General features: G+C 35.0%; 2 protein-coding genes across 3 annotated transcripts; one reads left to right on the top strand and one right to left on the bottom strand.

Moving 5' to 3' along the window:
• The first annotated feature begins 3,638 nt into the window (after positions 1-3,638).
• Positions 3,639-10,803, top strand: LOC138335469 (protein fem-1 homolog C-like). The gene is made up of 3 exons (XM_069284572.1): positions 3,639-3,764; positions 5,371-6,640; positions 6,935-10,803. Exons 2-3 carry the CDS (start codon positions 5,387-5,389, stop codon positions 7,595-7,597), a joined length of 1,917 nt encoding a protein of 638 aa, XP_069140673.1. The 5' UTR covers positions 3,639-3,764; positions 5,371-5,386; the 3' UTR covers positions 7,598-10,803.
• A 1,441-nt stretch (positions 10,804-12,244) lies between these two features.
• LOC138335468 (E3 ubiquitin-protein ligase KCMF1-like) lies at positions 12,245-22,593 on the bottom strand. Of its 2 annotated transcripts, none has more exons than XM_069284569.1 (7): positions 22,405-22,593; positions 20,226-20,393; positions 18,136-18,275; positions 17,545-17,646; positions 16,790-17,061; positions 16,037-16,195; positions 12,245-14,148 (listed from the first exon to the last, which is right to left on the bottom strand). In XM_069284569.1, exons 1-7 carry the CDS (start codon positions 22,418-22,420, stop codon positions 13,476-13,478), a joined length of 1,530 nt encoding a protein of 509 aa, XP_069140670.1. In that variant the 5' UTR covers positions 22,421-22,593; the 3' UTR covers positions 12,245-13,475. The 2 variants fall into 2 exon arrangements, with proteins under 2 accessions (XP_069140670.1, XP_069140671.1); XM_069284570.1 differs by having other exon boundaries at positions 16,802-17,061.
• Positions 22,594-22,800: the final 207 nt, after the last annotated feature.

Here is a 22,800-nt window from a genome sequence, read left to right as displayed (position 1 = left end):
GGCTCAAATAGCCTTAATATTGCACAAATTACACATTTTAAGGAGCAATGGAAGTTTATTTGAATAACTAGCCAGTCTAGCCTTGATATACTACATGTGTATGTTACACAAAGACCTGACTGGATGTATGTCATAGTGAAGTCTACTGTAATTGTACGCACAGTTCCCTGTGTCAGTACGTTCCACAAAAACATGACTTCATATAAGGCAAGGCAAAGTCAGCTGTATCTGTACATTCCATAAAACATGACTAGATTTGTACGTGGGATCTACACAAAACATGACTGAATATATAAGTCAACGTGAAGTCTACTATATTTGTACGTTTCACAAAACATGACTGGATATTCGACATAATTATGCATTCTTTATCTGTACGTTCCACAAAACATGTATGTATCTGTATGTTCCACAAAACATAACTGGATATTCGACATAATTATGTATGTTTTATCTGTACGTTCCACAAAACATGTATGTATCTGTATGTTCCACAAAACATGTATGTATCTGTATGTTCCACAAAACATGTATGTATCTGTATGTTCCACAAAACATGTATGTATCTGTATGTTCCACAAAACATGACTGGATATTCGACATAATGATGTATGCTGTATCTGTACGTTCCACAACACATGTATGTATATGTATGTTCCACAAAACATGACTGGATATTCGACATAACGATGTATGCTGTAACTGTACGTTCCACAAAACATGACTGGATATTCGACATAATGATATCTGCTGTATTTACGTTCCACAAAACATGACTGGATATTCGACATAATGATGTATGCTGTATCTGTACGTTCCACAAAACATGTATGTATCTGTACGTTCCACAAAACATGTATGTATATTCGACATAATGATGTATGCTGTATCTGTACGTTCCACAAAACATGTATGTATCTGTATGTTCCACAAAACATGTATGTATCTGTATGTTCCACAAAACATAACTGGATATTCGACATAACGATGTATGCTGTATGTGTACGTTCCACAAAACATAACTGGATATTCGACATAATGATGTATGCTGTATCTGTACGTTCCACAAAACATGTATGTATCTGTATGTTCCACAAAACATGTATGTATCTGTATGTTCCACAAAACATGTATAAATCTGTATGTTCCACAAAACATGTATGTATCTGTATGTTCCACAAAACATGTATGTATCTGTATGTTCCACAAAACATAACTGGATATTCGACATAATGATGTATGCTGTATCTGTACGTTCCACAAAACATGTATGTATCTGTATGTTCCACAAAACATGTATGTATCTGTATGTTCCACAAAACATGACTGGATATTCGACATAAAGATGTATGCTGTAACTGTACGTTCCACAAAACATGTATGTACCTGTGCGTTCCACAAAACATGACTGGATATGTACGTTCCTTTAACTGACTGGATATGTCATGGTGAAGTATACTGTATCTGTACATTCCCATTATATGTAGTATTAGGGAAATGACTATATACATAAAAAACCTGTGATAACGATGTATGCTGTAATGTACGTTCCACAAAACATGACTGGATATTCGACATAAAGATGTATGCTGTAACTGTACGTTCCACAAAACATGACTGGATATTCGACATAATGATATCTGCTGTATTTACGTTCCACAAAACATGACTGGATATTCGACATAATGATGTATGCTGTATCTGTACGTTCCACAAAACATGTATGTATCTGGATCAAAACATGTATGTATCTGTACGTTCAACAAAACATGTATGTATCTGTATGTTCCACAAAACATGTATGTATCTGTATGTTTCACAAAACATGACTGGATATTCGACATAATGATGTATACTGTATCTGTATGTTCCACAAAACATGTATGTATCTGTGCGTTCCACAAAACATGACTGGATATGTACGTTCCTTTAACTGACTGGGTATATGTCATGGTGAAGTATACTGTATCTGTACATTCCCATTATATGTAGTATTAGGGAAATGACTATATACATAAAAAAACCTGTGAGTTTTTAAACTATTTCGTCCCTTTAAATTTACTTCCGAAATTTTCGAAGTAATATTTTGGCCAGCCCGAAAGGTCACCAGAAGGTATGACCTTTAGTAAGATGTTGGTTATTAATCTCTGCAGTAGTATAATATCTTATATATTATCTTTCAAAACTAACTTTCATTTTCATATTTGAACGGTAATTCAGTTCGTTTATCACTCAATAAAGAAAACATCAAAAACGGCAAAAAAGGTCCATTTCAATCTTACGGATCTGTTTCAAAATCCATATTGAATAACATCAACATCAATTGTAGTGAAAAGAATAGCAAATACATTTGGAATTACCTACACTTTGTGTATAAATCAGTGTATATAAATCTTTTCGAGCTACTACTAGTACATACACGTATATCAAGCATTAAAACTGTAAAAAAACACGCTTTTTTTTTTTTACTATTATTAAAGTTTTATTTTTTTCGCAATTTGTTTAGATCTGAGGTGTTGAAGTCAACCACACTGAACAGCAGATATGTCTTTATATCTAAGAAAATAGGATTACCCGGGGATTTTTTTTTCAGAAGACTTTCATGTAGCTGTTTACAAAATTAGAAAAAAAACTGCGTTAACCAATATACACTTTATAAAAAAAACCAAATACCGTGGATCTTATTGTTTATGAAAAAAAAAAAAAAAAAACCTACTAAAGCGTACACGCATTGTATCCAACCTTTTCTCGAATTTACTATAATAACGATACTATCGTATTGAATTATACAAAGGTATATTGCAATCGGATTAAAAAAATAGTCAGGCTCATTTTTTGTTTTTCAATATTGATCAATTAAATTGTCATATTTTGCTGTGTCGCAAAATGCGCCAAATAGGCCATACACATGGGCCTGTGCCCTATATATATTAGGCCTATATGTATGTGTTAATTTTCAGTGTAGGGCATATATATCATAGATCTAAATACGTCCATGGGCAAATTGTGCATTACATAAATAATTCCAAAATATTTTACCAATTTGTCATGAAATTAGCACGTTTAATAAATTTCAAAGGCAAGTTACATACAGTATGTTCCGGAGAATAAGTGTGCGACCTATACACCAGTATGTTCCGGAGAATAAGTGTGCGACCTATACACCAGTATGACTTATATATATCAGACAATGTTTTTTCCATGAGACTATTACGTCGCGATTCACATGTGAAAATTTTAAGTTGTAGATATCTACTCGCCGGTTTAGCAAAGTCAGTCATTGGAATAATCTCGATAAAGTGTTTGAAAGAAATAATATGTAAATTGAGAATCCTTCAAGATTGGTTACGTGCACGGAAGTAGAAGAATATATTCTTTTTGGTAAATTGAAAAATATACAGACACAACTAGTATCAGCACTTGGTTTTTTTTCAGAAACTCTAATGTCCCCAGAAATGAACAATTTTAACGTTTACAAGATAATATATAGACATGCTAACAATTAACACGTAAAAATGAACGAAATCCATGCGATTTTGTAGTTAATTAACACAAATTCCGCATATTATATTTCAAAATTTCAGTCCGTTCCCACTTTTATCGCATTAGAAACAAGTGCTGCCACCTTCAGGCAATATCAGAAATCGACGTCACTTGTACGTTTGGAACACATCTACTGCTAATAGAAGGCATCCACCAGCTATTAAATTAATGACTTGCACTAGTTTCATTAAACTTCTGGTTGTTTAACGACGTCGAAAGAGGTATGTACATATAAAATTGCGAAGAAACTCTTCTTGCTACGCTTTTAGTCATTGTATGCTCCGTAAACACGAATTTCGTGTGATTCAAAATTGTCACTTCGAAGCTTTGCAGTTCGGACCGCCGGACTCCCCGTAGCAACTTGGCTACGATGGATTTATATTCCTGTTTGCTTGTGTAGATATATATGCATAGTAATAGATGATTTGATATTTTGTATTTGTTAAAATGATGTCGACATCTCGTGTATGATCCTTCACTGACTGAACTGATTTTTCCCGACCCGGCACCCCAGCTCAATCATATATAGTTCAATTAATTGATTTTAAATATAAGGCCTATATTAATGTTGGCACACTTAATTATGTACCAGTTCTTTCCATTTTTTTTCATGTTGCTTCGTGTAAGAATTGTGCTGAGCAAGACAAATCGAAAACGAAAATGATTCGTGTTTGAAAGTGAAAGTAGATATATATGGAAGGCGGTTTCAGGATAAATTCACCAATTAAGTACTCAATGACTTTTAGGTCATTGCGTGTTTTATTACTTACATATTGTTTAGTTTGACTTAAGTATCACTTCCGTTGTTGTTACTTTAAGTACGTTTTACATGGTTGTCTCTAGAAAACACAGACGAACAAACTCGCCCAGTACAAAATAATGAGAAGTAGAAGTTGGTTAAAACACTTGGGTATGATATTGAAGTAAATATGTTTAACCAATTATTAGAAGTTGGTAAAAACACTTATATTATTGTTCTTTGGTTATTCACCATACTGATGGCCTAAAAATTACATCAACAATAGGAATGTAGAAGAGCAGGGAAGAAAACACATATTTTTGTTGTGTGCCCTTAACAGAAATCAAGCCTTGGTCCCTAAGTTGATAGCTTTAACAGAGTTACAGATTACCAGGGTATGCTTAAAATTAGCTGTCGACTACATGTCGAGTGACAGAGATCTTCTGCATTTTGTATGTGCTAGCCACCCCGACAGACTGTTGTTTTTTTTTACAGAAAAATAAACATATGCTTAACATATTATCTCATTTGGAAATACATGTTTGATATGGAGAATTATATTTTCAAAACATTATATATGTAGAATAACTATTGTCACACCAATTTCAAAAGAATGATATATGTCTACCGGCCCCTATACTCTATTTTGTGTGGAACCTGACACTAGTGTTGGCTGCAAGTGTATGTCATGGTGATTGAATACCACTTTTATATGGAGTTTACAGTGAAACCTGTCATTTGACATCCAGGTCTTGTCAATAACAATATCATACCGTATTCAACCCAATAGGCAACCCTACCTCTCCCCTTTTTTGACGATTCAAATTAAATTAATGCTGACTGAAACTATGAAAACTGTAGGTTTCTCTATTTGATTTCTTTTGCAAATTGATGAATGGATTACTCTGTAAAATTATTTTTTTAAATATTAACTTGTTTAGGTCCTATTAAGGGACCCTTTATTTGTTAATTTCTTTAAGCGCTTGCATTGGTTGTTTATTGGTTCAAATATGGTATTATAAATAGTACCTGACTAGGTTCTGAATACTGAAATGTTTTATAGTACATATCATTGTTTTATTTTGTAGGAGCGGTGTTGGTGACATGATGGCGTGTACATCGGCTCGCTGCGAAGATGTTGACGTCTCTTGGTACGCTTCTATTGTACACAACTGCATCCAGGAAGACAAACTGAGCAAGCTCAAGGCAACACTCAGGAAGTTCTCTAAAGAGCAGCGACGAAAAATTGTCAATTTTAAAATTAACGGTAATGCTGCCTTATTCAATGCATGTCTTAGAGGGAAGGTACATATTGGAAATTATATACTGGACGAGTGCGGAGGTGACTACGAACAGCGTGGAATTTACGAGGTTGAGATTGATCATTCTCGGCACGATGTTACACCATTGTGGTGCGCAGCTGTGGCAGGAAACCTTGAGGTGGTGAAATCGTTGATTTCACATGGTGCAAATATAAACAGTCCGTCAGATACGGAGTCGACACCGGTGCGGTCGGCTTGTTACATGACAAATATCTCGGTGGTGAAGCTTTTGGTGGACAACGGCGCGGACATTCACAAGCCTAACATTAATGGTGGTACATGTCTTATCAACTCTGTTCAGAGTGTGCGTCTGTGTGAGTTTCTTATATCTAAAGGTGTGGACGTAAATGCAAGAGACAACTCCGGCAACCTTGCTTTGCATTACGCTATAAGGGAGGGCAGGTTAGATACTGTGATGTTACTATTGGGCTGTGGCTCGAACCACACTGCCAAAAATGATTTTGGGGATGATGCTCTACAGACAGCAGCATTGCGAGGGTTTACATCAATTGTGGACTATATTTTAGAAAATACTGCACAGAATAAAGAAACTGCTATTCATTCCTATGAACTTCTCGGTACAAACTTTGTGGATGAAGTACATGATATTGTCCGTGCTCTTGGGGCGTGGAAGAAAGCCATGGCCATGAGATACGAGGACCCAAATAACATTATAACAAAGGAATTGCCAGTTTCAACCAATTATGCATACCAACATGCAAGGGAACCGACAACTTTAAAAGAATTAGAAGAGGTCATAGAACCAGATGATGTCTACATGCAGGCCCTCCTGATCCGGGAGAGGATCATTGGGCCTTTCCACAAAGACACAACCTTTGGGTTGATGTACCGGGGTGCTGTGTACGCCGACAGTCACAGATATCAACGGTGTGTGGACCTGTGGAAATATGCATACATACTTCGTAACAAGAAGGGGGAACCACTCAACCATGAATGTCTGTTTACTGTGCAGGCACTTATCAAGCTCTTCTGGGAGATGCAGGTGGAGCTTGAATCTGGGGCTACAGAAGAAAAGGTAATCTATAGATTAATCATTCAGTTTTACTCTCGGATAGTCCAGGGGTGGATAGAATGTCAGTGATAGTAACTCCTGAAATATCGAGGATGCAGAAAGGGAAATTGGTGATAAATCATTAACAATCAGATAATGAAAATTGAAAATCGAAGGATTTTGTTCGTGTCTGTAAACATGTACAGTATGTAGATTTTTGTACTCGCAGAAAATTCATTATATTTTTCTGATATATTTATTTACTACTGGTTCATTTATTTATACATATTCATTAATATTTGTATTTCCTGGTTACAGGTACAAATCACAGATGCCTTTGAGGTGTTTTCAATTCTGATTCAACAAATTGAAGGTGGAATAAACTTCCTCGCCACACGTCCTACGAACCCGAGCTCGTCTCTCGTCGACTTCCAACTGCTTCTCCAGCTGTCCTTGCATGTGGTTCATCTGATATCACGACTAGAACCAAAAGATCAACAGAAATTTGAATTCCACAGTCTTGTTCACAGGCTTGTCACCCTTGACCCACGTGGCCAAGACATGGAAAGTTTGCTGCATCTCGCTGTGGATCCGAAAATCTCACTGACCAGTGAAGAGTTCTACTCCCCATTCCCTTCACTGGCCGTTGTCCAAACTCTCATTACTTTAGGGGCGCAGACAAATGCCGTAGACAAGAAAAGGAACACTCCACTTCATAATAGCATCAAATTTCTCACTTACTCGGAGCTACAGAATGAAGGGATTTTGGCCTGCTTATTGCAGAATGGTGCTCACGTGGACATATACAATGGCGAAGGTTTAAGTGCATTACAAATGATGCAAAACCAGGGACTGCCAGTACCCCCGCTACAGTATCGCACACTTAGGTGTCTAGCAGCAGAGGTCATTATGCGCTACAAAATACCTTATCATACTGAAGTTCCGGTGTCTCTATTCTCTTTCATAGAAATGCATGGATGATATGTTATGAGGTTATAAGAAGCATATACATAATAAATTATCAAAATCATTACTGCATATAACAATGTATTTGGAATGAATATTTAACACTGCCAAGACAAAAAGCAAATGGAATACAGTCAGAAAAGAATTTACTGTAGCATTGTGGTCTACATTCTTTGGCTAGCAGTAAAATACTTCTCCAAAATTAGATTTGATCAAAATTCTGTTGATCAATTGTTAAAGTTAGGGTCAGGGATAAGTAATTGAATTAATTAATTACAGGTGAATGGGAATTTTAGAGAATTTATTATTTTTACTGAACATTTTTCATCGGTAAATAACTGGTATATTGATATTCTGATATTTTACTTTAATGTGATATTGTTGTAATTTATCCAGCAGAGACTTTTGATGAGATTTGAGATGTTAAAGTCTGGTTTGTTCTTATGTTATTGGCAGATAAAGATACTGTAGCCTGTGATTTTCGTGGGGTCAATATTCTTGAGATTCAGAATAGTCCATCATCAGCTACCCACATTAATGAGCAGTAGAGTTTAGACACTGGGTTTCTGAGGATGGATATAGTTATGGATCTTGAAAATTTGACCAGTGAAATTGATTAATAGAATCTAATATGGATTTGCGTAGTGGACAGGGATATCTCAATCTGAGTGAAAGATTTCAGCTGGTCAACCCGAGGCTTGCTGAGGGTTGGCGGCCAAAATCTTTCACGAGGGTTGAAATATCCCTGTCCGATTGACAGATCCATGTAAGATTATTTTTCTCCCATATTTAAGGGAAAAAAAATCAGATAAGGAATTATTTTTATAGTGTTGACAGTTAATGGCATTCTTGGCAATAATCTCCGCACGTATCCATGACGTCATTGTCAAGCACATGTGATCTGTCTTTTCCCTACCCCGGTAGAAGACAGAGGTATCTTTTCTCAAACAACCGTGGGATAACTCTGTTAGGTATGTAAGAATACATGTATATAATTAATTAGAGAAGAAAGGAGTAAATAGTGACCCAAGTTCAGTTGTAACCAGAACAAGGATGTTAAGCCCAATCAATCAAATGAATAAATTGTAAACATTATAGTCTTTAAACATACAGCCAAATTGTAAAATTGTCTGAATAATATTTTGTTGTTTAAAATGATTACAAATTTTTTACCTGGTAGCAGAATATTTTTTTCTTCTCTCCCCTGAATTGTGTGCCCTTTGATGGATATTTCCCAAAGATATTTCCTACATTTGATCAGACCAGTAGTGATGTGATTTCTTGAAATGAAATGGATAAAATTGAATAATAGAATAATTTTCATACAATCGGATTTTGATTTCCACGCCATTCCAGTAAACCTACTCTCTGTCACATCCTATGGGAGTGTGGAGTATTAGAGCGTAATCGAAGATCTGGATATTATCTAATTGATTTTCATTATGTTTATAATTAAGTTTTCACCAATCTGTTTGAAGTCTGGAAGCCAGCTTGCCAAGAGTTGAGAATCATTCATGTAATTGTTTGCTGTTCTATCCCCGTTACACTCCATATTTCAGTGCACATGTTTTAATAGATCGGGTTTTGTTTACTTAACAAATTTAAGGTTATGGTTAAGGCCATTATAGTTTTTTTTCCTTTGTTGCAATCTGTGAAAAGTTGGTCCAATTGGATTTCATTGTTACACATACATCTGCAGTAGTTGATGTATTTTGTAGGATATACTCTACAATTATATACCGGTATATACATGTAGTTTTAAACAGACTTAATCATGTTCAATGTACATGTAAATTATATTGTACAGATGGCAATTAAATGACATGTGTTTGGTTTTAGATTTTACCATAATACATACATACATCATAGTGCGATGTGATTGAAATTTAACCAGATCAACTGGTATTTACTCAAAATACATACAAATGATTTTTAGTTTTTCCGAGTGTAAATGTTTTAATTTTCATTGTAGTCATGGCCATTATCACAGGGACCTTGCACAAAGGAGTAGATATGATAGGACTAGTGTTTGGCCTTAATTTTTCAGGCCGAAAAATATTAAATCTGATCCACATCAATTTCACATCAATAAATACTCTCATACTTGCCATTCATCAAAATATAACTTTGTATAACCATGTACACAATGTGCCCCACCTATGACGTCATCAAATTGATGATTTTCCTCTTCTCGCCTAATTTTGCTAGAATTTCATCATCTTTAGGTTTGAAAAGGCTTGAAATGGATTTGGCCGCCACCTTGGAGCCACTTTATATTTTGCATGGATATGCATAAATACACGATATACAATGTGTGAAAATCTCTTTCTGCTCCACGAAGGCGGCCACATTCATTTTCAGAGAAAACCACTCAAAAAGTATGATTTTTCAAGGATTTTTGTGAAAAATGGCGGGAAACTGCATGTTGATGACGTCATAGTGAACATAATTGGCACATGCGGGATATTTTCGGGATGTAATGTGTTAGCAAATGTATTCAACAGTTATATGTCAAAATATGTTTACTGGAGAATTAATTTTGGGTCCATTTTCGAGTCTTAAAGTACCTTCTCCTTTCTAACAAACAGAATTATATATACATATTATAGTATCATGATATATAAATACATATTTACATTTACTTGTCACTACTTCTATATAAACTAACTTACATGTAGGCAAAGTGAAGTATATGACGGTATAACCGACACCCAAAACGTGACCTTTATGACGTCACTGATGTTGACGTCAACTGATCGCCGTCAAAATGGCTGTTCCATCTTGTGGATTAAATCGTCGTTGATAAACGGTTTTCATGGTCTAGCTTAAACAATGTTAATGCAGAGATCCTAAAATGAGTTGTGAATGTAAATATAAGCATTAAACTATCTTCCTATGGCATCTATGCCTATATAGATGCCAGAGCATTGCAGACAATCATCTCATAATGCGCTAGCGCGCATTATGAAGATTGTCTGCAAAGCTCTGGCATCTATATAGACCATAGATGCAATAGGAAGATAGTTTAATGCTTCAATATACTGTTTGTTAGAAATTTGTGCCAGGTCCCTGTGGCTATATCATGTTTAAGACCCATTCTTTTCAGTATTAGAAGATATCACTATTGAAAGCAGTGACAACATACATATGTAAAGTATACTCCCGAAAAGTAACTTATGTACTAATGAAATGTACAAGTGCTAATAAATTATTTGTATACCCGTAAATCTAGTATTCATTAATTCCATCTGCAACATGCTTTTCACAACGCTTATTCGTATATTCCTGTATTAAAGAGTTATCTACCCTTGCAGATATTTGCCAATGTATCACCATTAATTTTAGAGAAAACAATGTGAATTTTAGTCGCATCATGTTGAAATTATGATGTCACAAGGTATAGGAATACCTAACCAAGGGAGGTAACTCTAATAGGCAAAATTAGAATACCACAACACAGCTTATAATTATAGTGAATGTAACTTTTGTTTTATGATGGTCATTTAGGCCCGATTCTTTCCATCAAGAAGAATATGCTTCAGAATATTGAGTTTTGTTTGATTGGTTTTATATGTTGTATAAACAGCCTAGGTCATATAGGGATATGTTTGGCTTAGGAGGTGGAGGAAAGCTGGAGTGCTTGGGAGAAAACCATCAACCAGTGGTAGGTACCTGGAAGCTGCCTCACATAAGATTCAAACTTATGGCCCAGAGTTGGAGGACTGGTAATCACTTAGCCACAACGGCCCAAGTTTAGTATTTAGTATCGTAGAAAAAAATGATAAAACAATTAGGAATTTAATATTTAGTATCGTGGAATGATAAAACAAAGAAACTTTTTTTCTTAAACATTTATTGATTTATACATTAATTTAAACATAAATCAGAAGAGATGTATTTTAGATAAACATTATAAAGTGCTCTCCTACCGATACACTAAATAACCTTTATCCTGTATGGTAGTGTAGATCTCGGGTCTACAGATTTGTCAGCGATGACGATTATACACAAGCACTTTTCCTCAAATCAACACTAGTACAAATCATGATTATAAAGTACACCATTATCAGTAAATGTACCTATATATCACTCAGACCGCATGTACTGTGTATTTCTCTCAGACCTTCACACATCAGTTCAAACCCTGTGTGTTACATATAGCATATACCTCTTACACTAGTTAACAGCAAAATAAGCAGACTAAATACCAAAAAAAAATCACCTCTTTGTAAACTAAGTTTTCATCTTAAGTGTTCTTGTAAGTGGAATTAAAATATGAAAAAAACCCTTTCACTTTTAAGTAAATTTTATCAAAATGTTAGTTGCGCTTTATGTACACAGGTATACTTAATAATATAAATGTAAACTTTATATTCTAAAGGGCTATACAATCAAATATCTACCCGACTCAGAACTTTGATAAAAGGAACCAAATCTTATTACTTTGTTAACACATTGGATTTCCTTCCCCTTAGATGCACTTGTAAGTAATTTATCTAACAAATCTTACGATATGTTTCCCTACAAATCCTGGGTAAAGGTAGATACTTTGCTAGAAAAGCCCTAATTGGAAATAAAACATCCCAGATAGTAAAAGATTAGAATCTGCTTTTGATCTGAAGCTATATCCACATCTACACATAAATTAATAATACCGAGGTGTTAAATAGAACTAAGAATTTTTTAATTGATTCACACTTGTAGTAGAAGAACAAGAGGCCATTATATATCTGTTCTAAGGAAATGTAGGAACAACAGATCTCCATTGGCTGAACAGAATATCAACATATAGCTCATACGCCTACGGTAAAATCTGATTGGTATAGACATACAACATATTTCACTTACACATTATGAACAGCATAGGCTAATATCACAGAAAATGTATCATTGATAATGTTCACAAACTGGACCAATGGCTAAAGCAGAGATCAATATCTCTTGTTAACACAATGAAGGACAAGTTGTCTTGTGCAAAAGATTTTATAATTATCAAATGATGTAATTAAGCATCTTCCAGCAAGGTTTACATTAAGGTTACTGGTAGTTGGTTATCACCATCATATCTGTATTGCTCTATTAAGTTATGAAACATAAGACTTGGTGCTACGTATGAATTAACAAATTATGAATTCCATCAGTTGATGCAAGCATAACATAAATTAAAGCTATCCTGCAAACGCCGAAACTTCTTCCTCTCATCATGATCAGCTGAAATCTTTTTTGACGCCAACTTTCAAATATTATACCTGTACATTTTCCTTTAAGAAAATTCCAAACATCTTATATGTATTCTTATATGAATATGGTATCTCAAAATTTCTGTTCCACATGGTAAATATTTATTTCACCAACAATCATCATCAGCATCACCTGAATTCCTTTGCTTTATTTATTAAAATGATATTAAAAGGAATATGAACAACACTAGAAGAATGATTTTGGATGCAAAGTTTGACGTCCTTATATATGTGCACATCTATGACGGTATGTAGTGAGCCAAGGATATAATAAACATATCACATTACGATCAACACGGACATGGAAGTAGTGACGGCACACACCAGTACATATTTGGCATGTGATAATAATCCCTCTCTTACATTTCATAGGAACTGCACACAGCCATAGCGTCAATGAAAACATGTCTCTTTGCTTTTTGTTTAATTGGAAAAAAAAATTAAAATAAAAACCAGTAGACTTACTAGTACATAATGCAGCGACGTCTGTCGCCATTTTAAGCAATAAATATAGCCTCAACAATAACTATGTAATAATTATTATCCAACTTCATCCGACTCTCGGGTCAAATGAAGATATTCTGAATAAAGAAGCAAAGTATCTGTCCCATTTTCATTATATCCTTTCCCAAATTCCCAGATATATTATCGCCTCAGTGGGGTGGGGGCTCACGATCAGAAGCTTGAGATGTCGGTAACTGTTTGTACATGTTCTTTTTTGCAGCGGCCGGATTCACACGACCGTCTCTGTCTCTGCCCCCTGACCCTGGCCGCCCAGGGAGAGGGTGAAGATTTCCAGCGCCAATCCCAGCCCCAGCCAAAGCCTGAACTGCATTTGAGCCTGGAAGTGAATTATAAACTTGACTCCCACCAGACATGGTGGATCCATGATTTTGTCGAAGGGTAACACCCTGAAATGAGTGCCCCTGACTTTGTCGAGAAAGCGTGACCACAGTGCCGCCTCCTCCTCCTCCTGCGTGCTGTTTCTGTGTGGGAGAAACCTGATTGCCTTTCTCTGTTAATGAAGACTTGGCAGCAGTGCCCGGATCCCTTCCCAGGCTATTTGTATTTTGTTGCTGATGTACAGGACTTGCACCCCCTGCACCAGGATGTTGATCACCTTCACTTGAAGTAGTCGTGGGTAACTTGCTACTCCTCTTTTCTGAATCATTTGAACTATCACCACCTATTAACGTATCCAAGTCCTGCTCTAAGTGTAACTGTTCTGTCAATGTGGATAATAATAGTTCCTGCACAAACGCACCACGATCCTCACGCTCCTCGTATATACTCTGTTCTGACTCCGTCACAGTAGAGTCGAGGCACCTACAACACAAAACAAATTAAAGTCAACAGTTAAATCAGAACAATAGCATTCTAATAGGTCCCAGATATAGTGGTGCTAAAATATTGAGGACGTTGATATGGTGCTTGGAAAGGACATTTAATTTCCAGGGCATCCAGTTGACCATTAACTTTTAGTAGTTTCAGAAGTCAAATAAGATTCCTCAGAAATCTCAGGAGTCAAATAAAATCATATGACAAATAGACATCTGCTTCAAACCCTTGAGTCAAATCTGATATTTTGGAAGTCAAAAACATATACTCTCAAGGACCTACTGGATGACTGATTTACTGAGTAATACTCTTTTTTTGTTTACTTACTTAATTTTGACAAATTGCACCTTCACTTCAAATTTCAGTGAACCATCAATGCAGGTTATTACAATAACAAATGGACAAACTCCAAAATTCGGAAGTACAATGAATGTAGTAGTGTATTATGAAAACACTTAATTGCAATCATGAAAAGTACATCTAGAGATATAACAAGACAATTCCCCTTTGTGCCAAGTACGAATAGGTTGTTTACCTATGTTCCGGTGCCTTGTAGAAATGAAGAAAGAGCCCTTACCAGTTTTTTAATTCTGTTATTGAGGTCAAAGGTAATATTTAGGTCAGTGACCCAGTTTTGGTACGAAACACCCACATACTAAATGGACCAACATACCTTGTAGCATAAAAGAGAGAGAGAGACAAAAAATCTTTTCTTAAATTGAAGTCAAAGGTCAAAATATAGGTCCCAATTATTTGGTCCCAAACAATAATGAGACAATGCTGGTGGTTGGAAATGATGCAACCACCCACCTCCATCCCTTTTAGGACTTACAGCAAATTTAAGCCATTCATTCCTTAAGACGCATTTAGATTATTCTAGTTCAAAGCTTGGAATAGTCCATTTTGGAATTTCAGGGGTGAATGAGTTAATGAGGTAAAACAAATGTGGTATTCATTTCGTATGTTTACTAGTACTGTAAGACAATTTTCTTCTGCGGCTACTAGTGTTTGGAATTGGCTGAAATTTGATGGTAAATCATCAGTTTTATTTTAACCATTTGGTTTGTTTAGTTTTACCTCCTAATAACAGCCAGGGTCATATAAGGACGTGCCAGGTTTGTTGGTGGAGGAAAGCCAGAGTACCCGGAGAAAAACCACCGGCCAGCGGTCAGTACCTGGCAACTGCCCCACATGGGATTCGAACCCACATCCCAGAGGTGGAGGGCTTGTGGTAATATGTCGGGACATCTTAACCACTCAGCCACCGCGGCCCCTTTATTTTAACCAATAAATGATCGATTAAAAATCGAATATTTTATTCCTTATGTATTTATAAATAAGTCTCATATAAAAAATTTCCTTTGAAGGCTGACGATTGCGAGGCCTCTCTATGCTGTCATGTTTTATGTCGCTTTATTTTCTTCACTTTATACTTTGGTTTATCATGGTGTCGTAAAATTCTGACGAAACCCGATTACAGATTTCTTACTCTATTAATTGATCAAACACCTCGAACCAACAATACTCGACGAACTTTTTTAATCGAAAAAGCACTAGCGGCTACAAAGAAGATTAACTTTTGTAGATTCAAAAACTGAAATGAAATATATATCTTTCAATTTTATAAATGCACATGTAAATGGTAATTTGAGGAGATAAATTTTTGCATATTAACCTCAACTGTGAAAATTACAAAATAAAATTGCACATGAAGGAAATCTGTTTTACAGTTAATCTGAGGAAGATATGACTCCATATGGTCTTGTTTTGTAGGCAGAGACATTGTAACTGAATTAAGTCTTGTATTGGAGTTTTGATAGCTGCCAGGGCAGTACTCTGATTATCTGCTAATTATCTATCCCTAATGAGATATTACCTGGCTAATAAGTATGGCGAGTCCGTGTTGACAGCTGTTTGATTAGTACTGCCCCCCTGACTCTGTGAGTCTGTGCTGATGCCAGTAGTTGAAGAATTGGTAATGTTGGATTTTCCCGATTCCATTGTACGTCTATTTGGCAAACGCTCCAGTTGTTGTCTGAAAATTGATCAGATGAATTATAGACCATACCTCAGGACTTCAAACAAAAGTTGTTCTATCAAAATCATATCCCAGGAATCTGGAGTTTTATTTAGGAACAATGTGTCCCATTCTAGAAATCCATAATGAAGAGTGGTAATGATAACATTTAGTTACTACAAGTTATCATAGTTTTTAAAGAAAACTTCATGTAAATGATCAGAAATATCTTAAAATCAATGACAACTTTATAACACTATTCAGTTTCAGTCTTTGCATATTACAGAGTTATCTGCCTTTGCAGGTAGGTATCAAAAGTAATGTCAACATTTTATCATTTTTCATATTTTGTGAACAAAATACCTTCCTTTTCCCTATAAAATATGATATCGTACACCCACAAAAACAGAACTATCAACATAATCATCAAGACCTATTCGTAAGGGCAGTTAATTCTGTAATATGCAAATATACAATTATGCCAACATTTTAACATTTTCAGAGCAATACATTTGTCCTTTTCGCTCATAAAAACACAGTATAACAATCAATATATTGGACCATAAGGGGAGATAAATCTGTGATTTGTCAATGTACAATAATGAACCGTACCGCTGTCCATACCTGGTTGACTGTAACTGCATTTCTAGCTGTTGAAGCTGTGAAGATACACTTTGGGCTGCAGCAGCTCGACTCCTCACACTAGACAACTGAGACAAAAGTTCTGCGATCGGGTCCATCGTTTCTCGCCCTCCCGGAGAGAGCCCCGTCAGCGATGTACCTCCAGAGGAAAAGTGCATATTTGCTCTTCTAGACCTGTTTCCCCCTACCCCTCGTCCAGGGTGAGGAATTCTCCGCACATGTCGGATACCAACAGGTTCATCGTGCACAGATGTTAAGGAAACTAACATACATGGAGATTAAGTATATATAGAATATCCAGAGAAAAACCGCCAGTTTAATACTACACGTTTCGATAATAGGGCAAAATTAAAATTATGATAAAATTTCATCATTTGAAGCATTGAGCTCAAAACAATAAAATTTGTGTCTCATGCGCATGCATGCACAATATTATTTACATTTTTAAAAAATTTACATTATTTCAAGGATTATTAAGTATTCCTTAATTTATTTCTTTGGAACAATTTCGACTGTTATTCAATCTCTTTACTATAAAGCCAACAAGTACACATGAAGAAGGTCTATATAACATCAATACCGGGCAGTATATTATGATTTGCTTGTTATTTGTAAGTAATCAATAATGTGTTCCAATTATTTTAACCCCAAATCTAGAGTCCATGCTTGGAACAGAAATAGCCTTCGATATGATTCAATGCTGATGAATGTTATTTAAAGGATATAAATTCTCTTGGGATTCTGTGTTGTAAGGTCAAATGTTCTGCAAAGTCATCTGTAACGTAGTTCGGATCTCCTCCCGGCAAAGCAGCACAAATTGGACACACCTGTAGATAGACGAGAAATTAATTAATTATCACGTTATATTTCGTATGTATTATGTTCTCTGTCAGAATTTTTCAATTATTGAGATCTCTTCATAGTAACTCATTCAGCCCGGACATTCCAAAGTGGAATATTCCAGTCTTTGAATCAGAAGAATCTAAATGTATTTTGAGGGGGTTAAGACTAACAGCAATGGTAAGGTTAACAGAATCTTTCACCCCCTTGAAAGTGACACAGCAGGGGAATCACAACTTGAAGGCATGATTCTTCAAACACAAGGCATGAAACGTAAACTAACCCGGCCTCACCAACAGGAGTGGAATATTTTTTTTTTTTTAAATGCATGTGCATAAATTATAATATTATGTAAATACATTGCAATGTCAACATGATTGGAATGGCTAAACTATTGTTCTTCATTATCATCCACGATTGTAGAAAGTTAATGAATCTGTTTGCTATTTCTATATTGATATATATTTAGTACTTACAACTTCCGTGGAAGCGTCTGAATGATCCGAGGTGACGTGCTCCTGGAGACTAGCCTCGGTGAATCCCATCTTACCACAGTATGGACAGGTAAAAGCCTGGGTCTGCTCTGCTGTCAGAGCCTCACCTCCGTAGAATAAATCTATAATCATCATAGAAGACATTCATATTTCAGATCACAAGGAAAAATTGTATATATATTCATTTGAATATTTGGGTTTTAAGATCCAAAGTAAGTCAAGTACAATTTACTGCTGATTTCTTCTACCTTCCAGTGATTCTGAAATCATATCTTGACGTGAATGTGGCGTCTTAATAATCATCGGAAGGTTGGATTAATCAACAGCAAATTATAGTTTACCCATGTTGTTTTGGGATCTTGAAACCCCTGTATTGTAATGACTGTGCTATTAAATCCAAAAGATTTTATTCAGAATTCCTATCAATTTTTTGTTCTTTCAATCGATCACATTAATTCCACAAATTTTGAAATGGCTTCTTCAAATAGATTTTTTCTTCTTTCAATCAAGGTCAACTGAAATCTTCAGTTCAATTACTAAACCTTTATAAAAAACAAACTTGAATGACATGGGTGCTTTCAATGAATAATGTCACCTTTTCATTTACATCTTAACCCATTTTGACTAAATCACCCCGGTTTATTGCTCTTGAACATGTCATCTTCAGTTATATATATAAATGTATAAACTATCAATGCATCAATATATAAAGAAATTAAAAGATACCTAATTATATAAAAGGTTGTTGTTATTGTTAAAATTTATTGTTATATTTTTCCTCTGTAAAATATATACTGTATTCGACCCAATAAGCGCCCAGGGCACTTAAAAATTGATAAAAATGAAAAGGTGCTAATAAGTCAAAATTATTGCAAATTTATACCGTTTTATGTAGTTTTGGTCCTTATTTATGCCTGGGCAATTCAAATTGAGGCCTCAAAAAGGGGGAGGGGCGCTTATAGGGACATGGGCGCTTATTGGGTCAAATACGGTATATATGTATTGTGATGAAGCATATGATATGTCACAAGATTTGGGTATGATTTCTATAAACAACAGCAGCTGTTGTAATCTAAAAGATAAAGGTATTTATCATAGATGCCACCTGATGATAACATAAACTGCTGGACTACACACACATGTCTAGCCTCAACAATATGTGCATAAAAAAACCACTGAGACAATTCATTGTTAAAACAGTTGTTTGCATTGATTGTTATTTGTAGAAGACGATTTCAGTGCTGTTAACTCAATTTTTATTGGTTCTTTGCACTAAAATTCTGAGAGGTTCCTAATTAAAATTTCTCAGTTTCTTTGTATTTTTTGTGGAATTGTTACAATGATTCCAGACAACATTTAAAAATTACCAGGAACTCAATTAATATAATTAGCATTCAAAATTAATCAATTCAATGCAAATTAGTCAGTTTTTGCCAATAAACTTGAAGTACGTGTATATTTTTTAAATATGCATAATAAAATAAATGTTTTCCAGTAAAATGGTAATGAATCCCTTTTTAATAGAAGACCAAAAATACCAAATTATAATGCTACAAAGAGATGTTATTTGCTTTAAAATTGTAATTATACAAGAATATATATATATATATATACAATTTGTTGTTCAAACAATGTATTTTGCAATATAAAACAGAATTGCAACACTTTTTTTTAACAGTTTACATGTGGATTTTCTTAGAAAATAATGTCTTTATTTTTTTTACATACTGATAATTATAAGAGTACATGTATTGGTACTTTTGAAATTGTGTATGGACTGCTATTTTAAAAACAAGTAGGGTTACATTGGCAAAAAAAATAGGGTCGGTAGGTCAGGAATTTTTGTTTTTTTGTTTCTTTCACACTAATTACAGTAATGGCCGGAACCGAAGTCTGAGTTCGAAATACCGACTTTCAATGCTTTTTCGTAGAAAAGTTGAAATTTTTTTTAGAGTCGGTCGCGTAACCCTAAACAGACATATTTTTTTGTTGCCTAATAATGAGTATTGGTATCCAACCCTACAGATTTTACTTGAAAACAGCAGGATTACAAGAGAAACACACAGACTCACCAAAGTCATTCCTTGTGAGAATACATTGCATGGAGTGGTCAGCAGTGTGCCGCGTCGTGGTAGCCCCAGCCTCATAACAGGTGGCGCACAGGTCATAGTCGTAACAAACCAGGCACTTGTAACGTTTCCCTCGAAAGTTTCCCTTCAGACACGAATCACAGCTGACCCCTGCGGAAAAATCAAAGGCAAAAATAATTATCAACAAGAGAATATCATTTTACGGTTTATGGACTTTGTGCATGTGGCTTTTAGCTTCTGTTTATTTTTCATTTAAATTCTATATAAATTTATAAATTTTTACATACATTTCTTAATTATCAAATTATTCTAATGATCATCAGTTCACCACTTCAGTTTACTTCCAGGAAAATAAATTATATGAAATTATCTAATTTTAGTCATCTATCTTTCATATTTAAAAGGCATATTGATTAACTTAAAATTCTCCACATGTACGTATACAATAATACTATAGAACTTGCTCTATATAAATAAACTAGTACATTTTCTTAACTACTGGGTACTATAATATAGACAACAACTTTTTTTGGTTATAGAAGGAAACTGATTTCAGGGGAAAAACTAATTCCCTTGACATCAGCTTCATCAAAAAAAATTGCGAGAGACGAAACAAATACTTTTATAAAGCTATACATTAAATAATGTTGTGTGTATAAAGAACACAAGCATGATCCATGATGGAGCATGTAAAATCATGTAAGTATAACATATTAGTAATTACACTTCTGTAACATATGCCTGGTCATTGGGCCGTGGTGGCTAAGTGGCTAAGATGTCTCAACATATTCTATATATGTTATTACCACAAGCCTATGTGAGCTGTTGCAAGGTACGTATACTGATTCTGACGACTGGTTGCTTTTGTATGGTTGGTTTTCATATTTTTCTCCAGATACTCCGGCTTTCCACCACTATCTAAAATTGGTATGTCCTTAAATGACCCAAGTTGTTAAGTCAGATGTTAAACTAATGACACCAAATTTAAACAATTGCAAGTGTACAGGCTGATATTTTGGTTTGTCAATCTAAGTTTGTAACCGACACAATCACATGTATCATACTGTAATGACTCACCAATTTTTGCTGATGTTTATTACTACTGAATACAACCAAATGCTTCCTACAATTATATTTGTACAAACCTATTATAAAGCAAAATGCATTGTATAGTGTATTAAAATATACCACTGATCTTTTCAAAAGCATGCATGTGCATCATATACCTTTCCTTCATTCCACACTTTTCCCAAATCATACCGATACAAGCTCGCATAATCCTAGAAATACTTAACTAATTAACCAACATCAGCATCTATATATATTTATACTTAGCAGATTTGATATGTCTTACTGTCATTATAGATAACTAGCTATATAACTTGTTCACAATCTAACCATGCATGACTATAATTGCTTTATCACAGGTTCCCTAATTTACTGAAGTCACAAATTGATATTCATCCTTCTTTTTATTGGTAATAACCTATTTCCACAAGTTAAACAAATATGTAATGTCACGAGGGAGATAAAAGATTTGGCCGATAACAGATTAGCCAAATATAATGGATGATTTTAAGTCTAAAACATCAATCAGGCTTCTCTTAAAGTATTGACAGAACTACTGGAAAATTTCACTTTGTAAAATCAGTTAGCAATGATGTTTACCACCAACTTTCTTCAAATAGCACTCGTGTTATTTCATTCCATTATTTCAGTTTAATACACAACCATGCATAGAGACAGAATTAATCAATCAAACGTGGGTCTTGGCAACCTAGCGATTTATGACGATGTTTCGGATTGACTGCTTATGCTTTAGAAGCACTAAATCTACTGAACATAATTAAAAAGCTACAAAGCTTTCTGTGATGCTGTCGTTGTTACTGATGAAGAAGGAAGCTGATGTTCCTGGTATTGCCCAGATCTTATTACATCACAATATTGTTATTGGTGTCTACTCTCGTTAAACCCACGTTAATCGTTTTCTTTCATAAACAAGTCATCTATTTGCAAACAATAGGCGAAAGCTTTAAGTAAGCAGACATGTTATTGGCAATTTGCAATATCATAACCACAACCACACAATACACGAGACTTTACGGAAGAAACTGATAGTTCGATTGGAGGCCATTTTGGATTGATAACACCTCTTACGTACCTTCATGACGCGACATATCAGCGACTGCGTTTCAATTTGATAGTGAAACTTGATTATCAAGATGGATGTTGTTATATATTAATTGTTTTGACCAACTAAATGTCCGAAAGACGCAATTAGTCGCTACTTCGCTACTCCGTTCCAAGGTTACATTCTTGGCAAGTAGGGTCCATGATGACGTCACGCAATTTCTCGATTCACAATTTCAGATAACGTGATTTTGTTACAGAATACAAATGGAATATGACGTCCCAATATTTCTCATACGTTTTATGATAAGTGGAAAATGATATAAGAAGACTGAGAATAAATTATTTGTATTAAAATAAAGTTTATGGTTATTAGACATCTTCAAAGCGCTTGAAAGAGCGTACTTTGGATTTGTAATTCAAGCTT

This window comes from Argopecten irradians, chromosome 11 (assembly GCF_041381155.1).
Source record: "Argopecten irradians isolate NY chromosome 11, Ai_NY, whole genome shotgun sequence".
NCBI lineage: Eukaryota > Metazoa > Mollusca > Bivalvia > Pectinida > Pectinidae > Argopecten > Argopecten irradians.
Note: the sequence above shows the minus strand (reverse complement) of the source record. Positions and strands in the feature narration are given on the sequence as shown.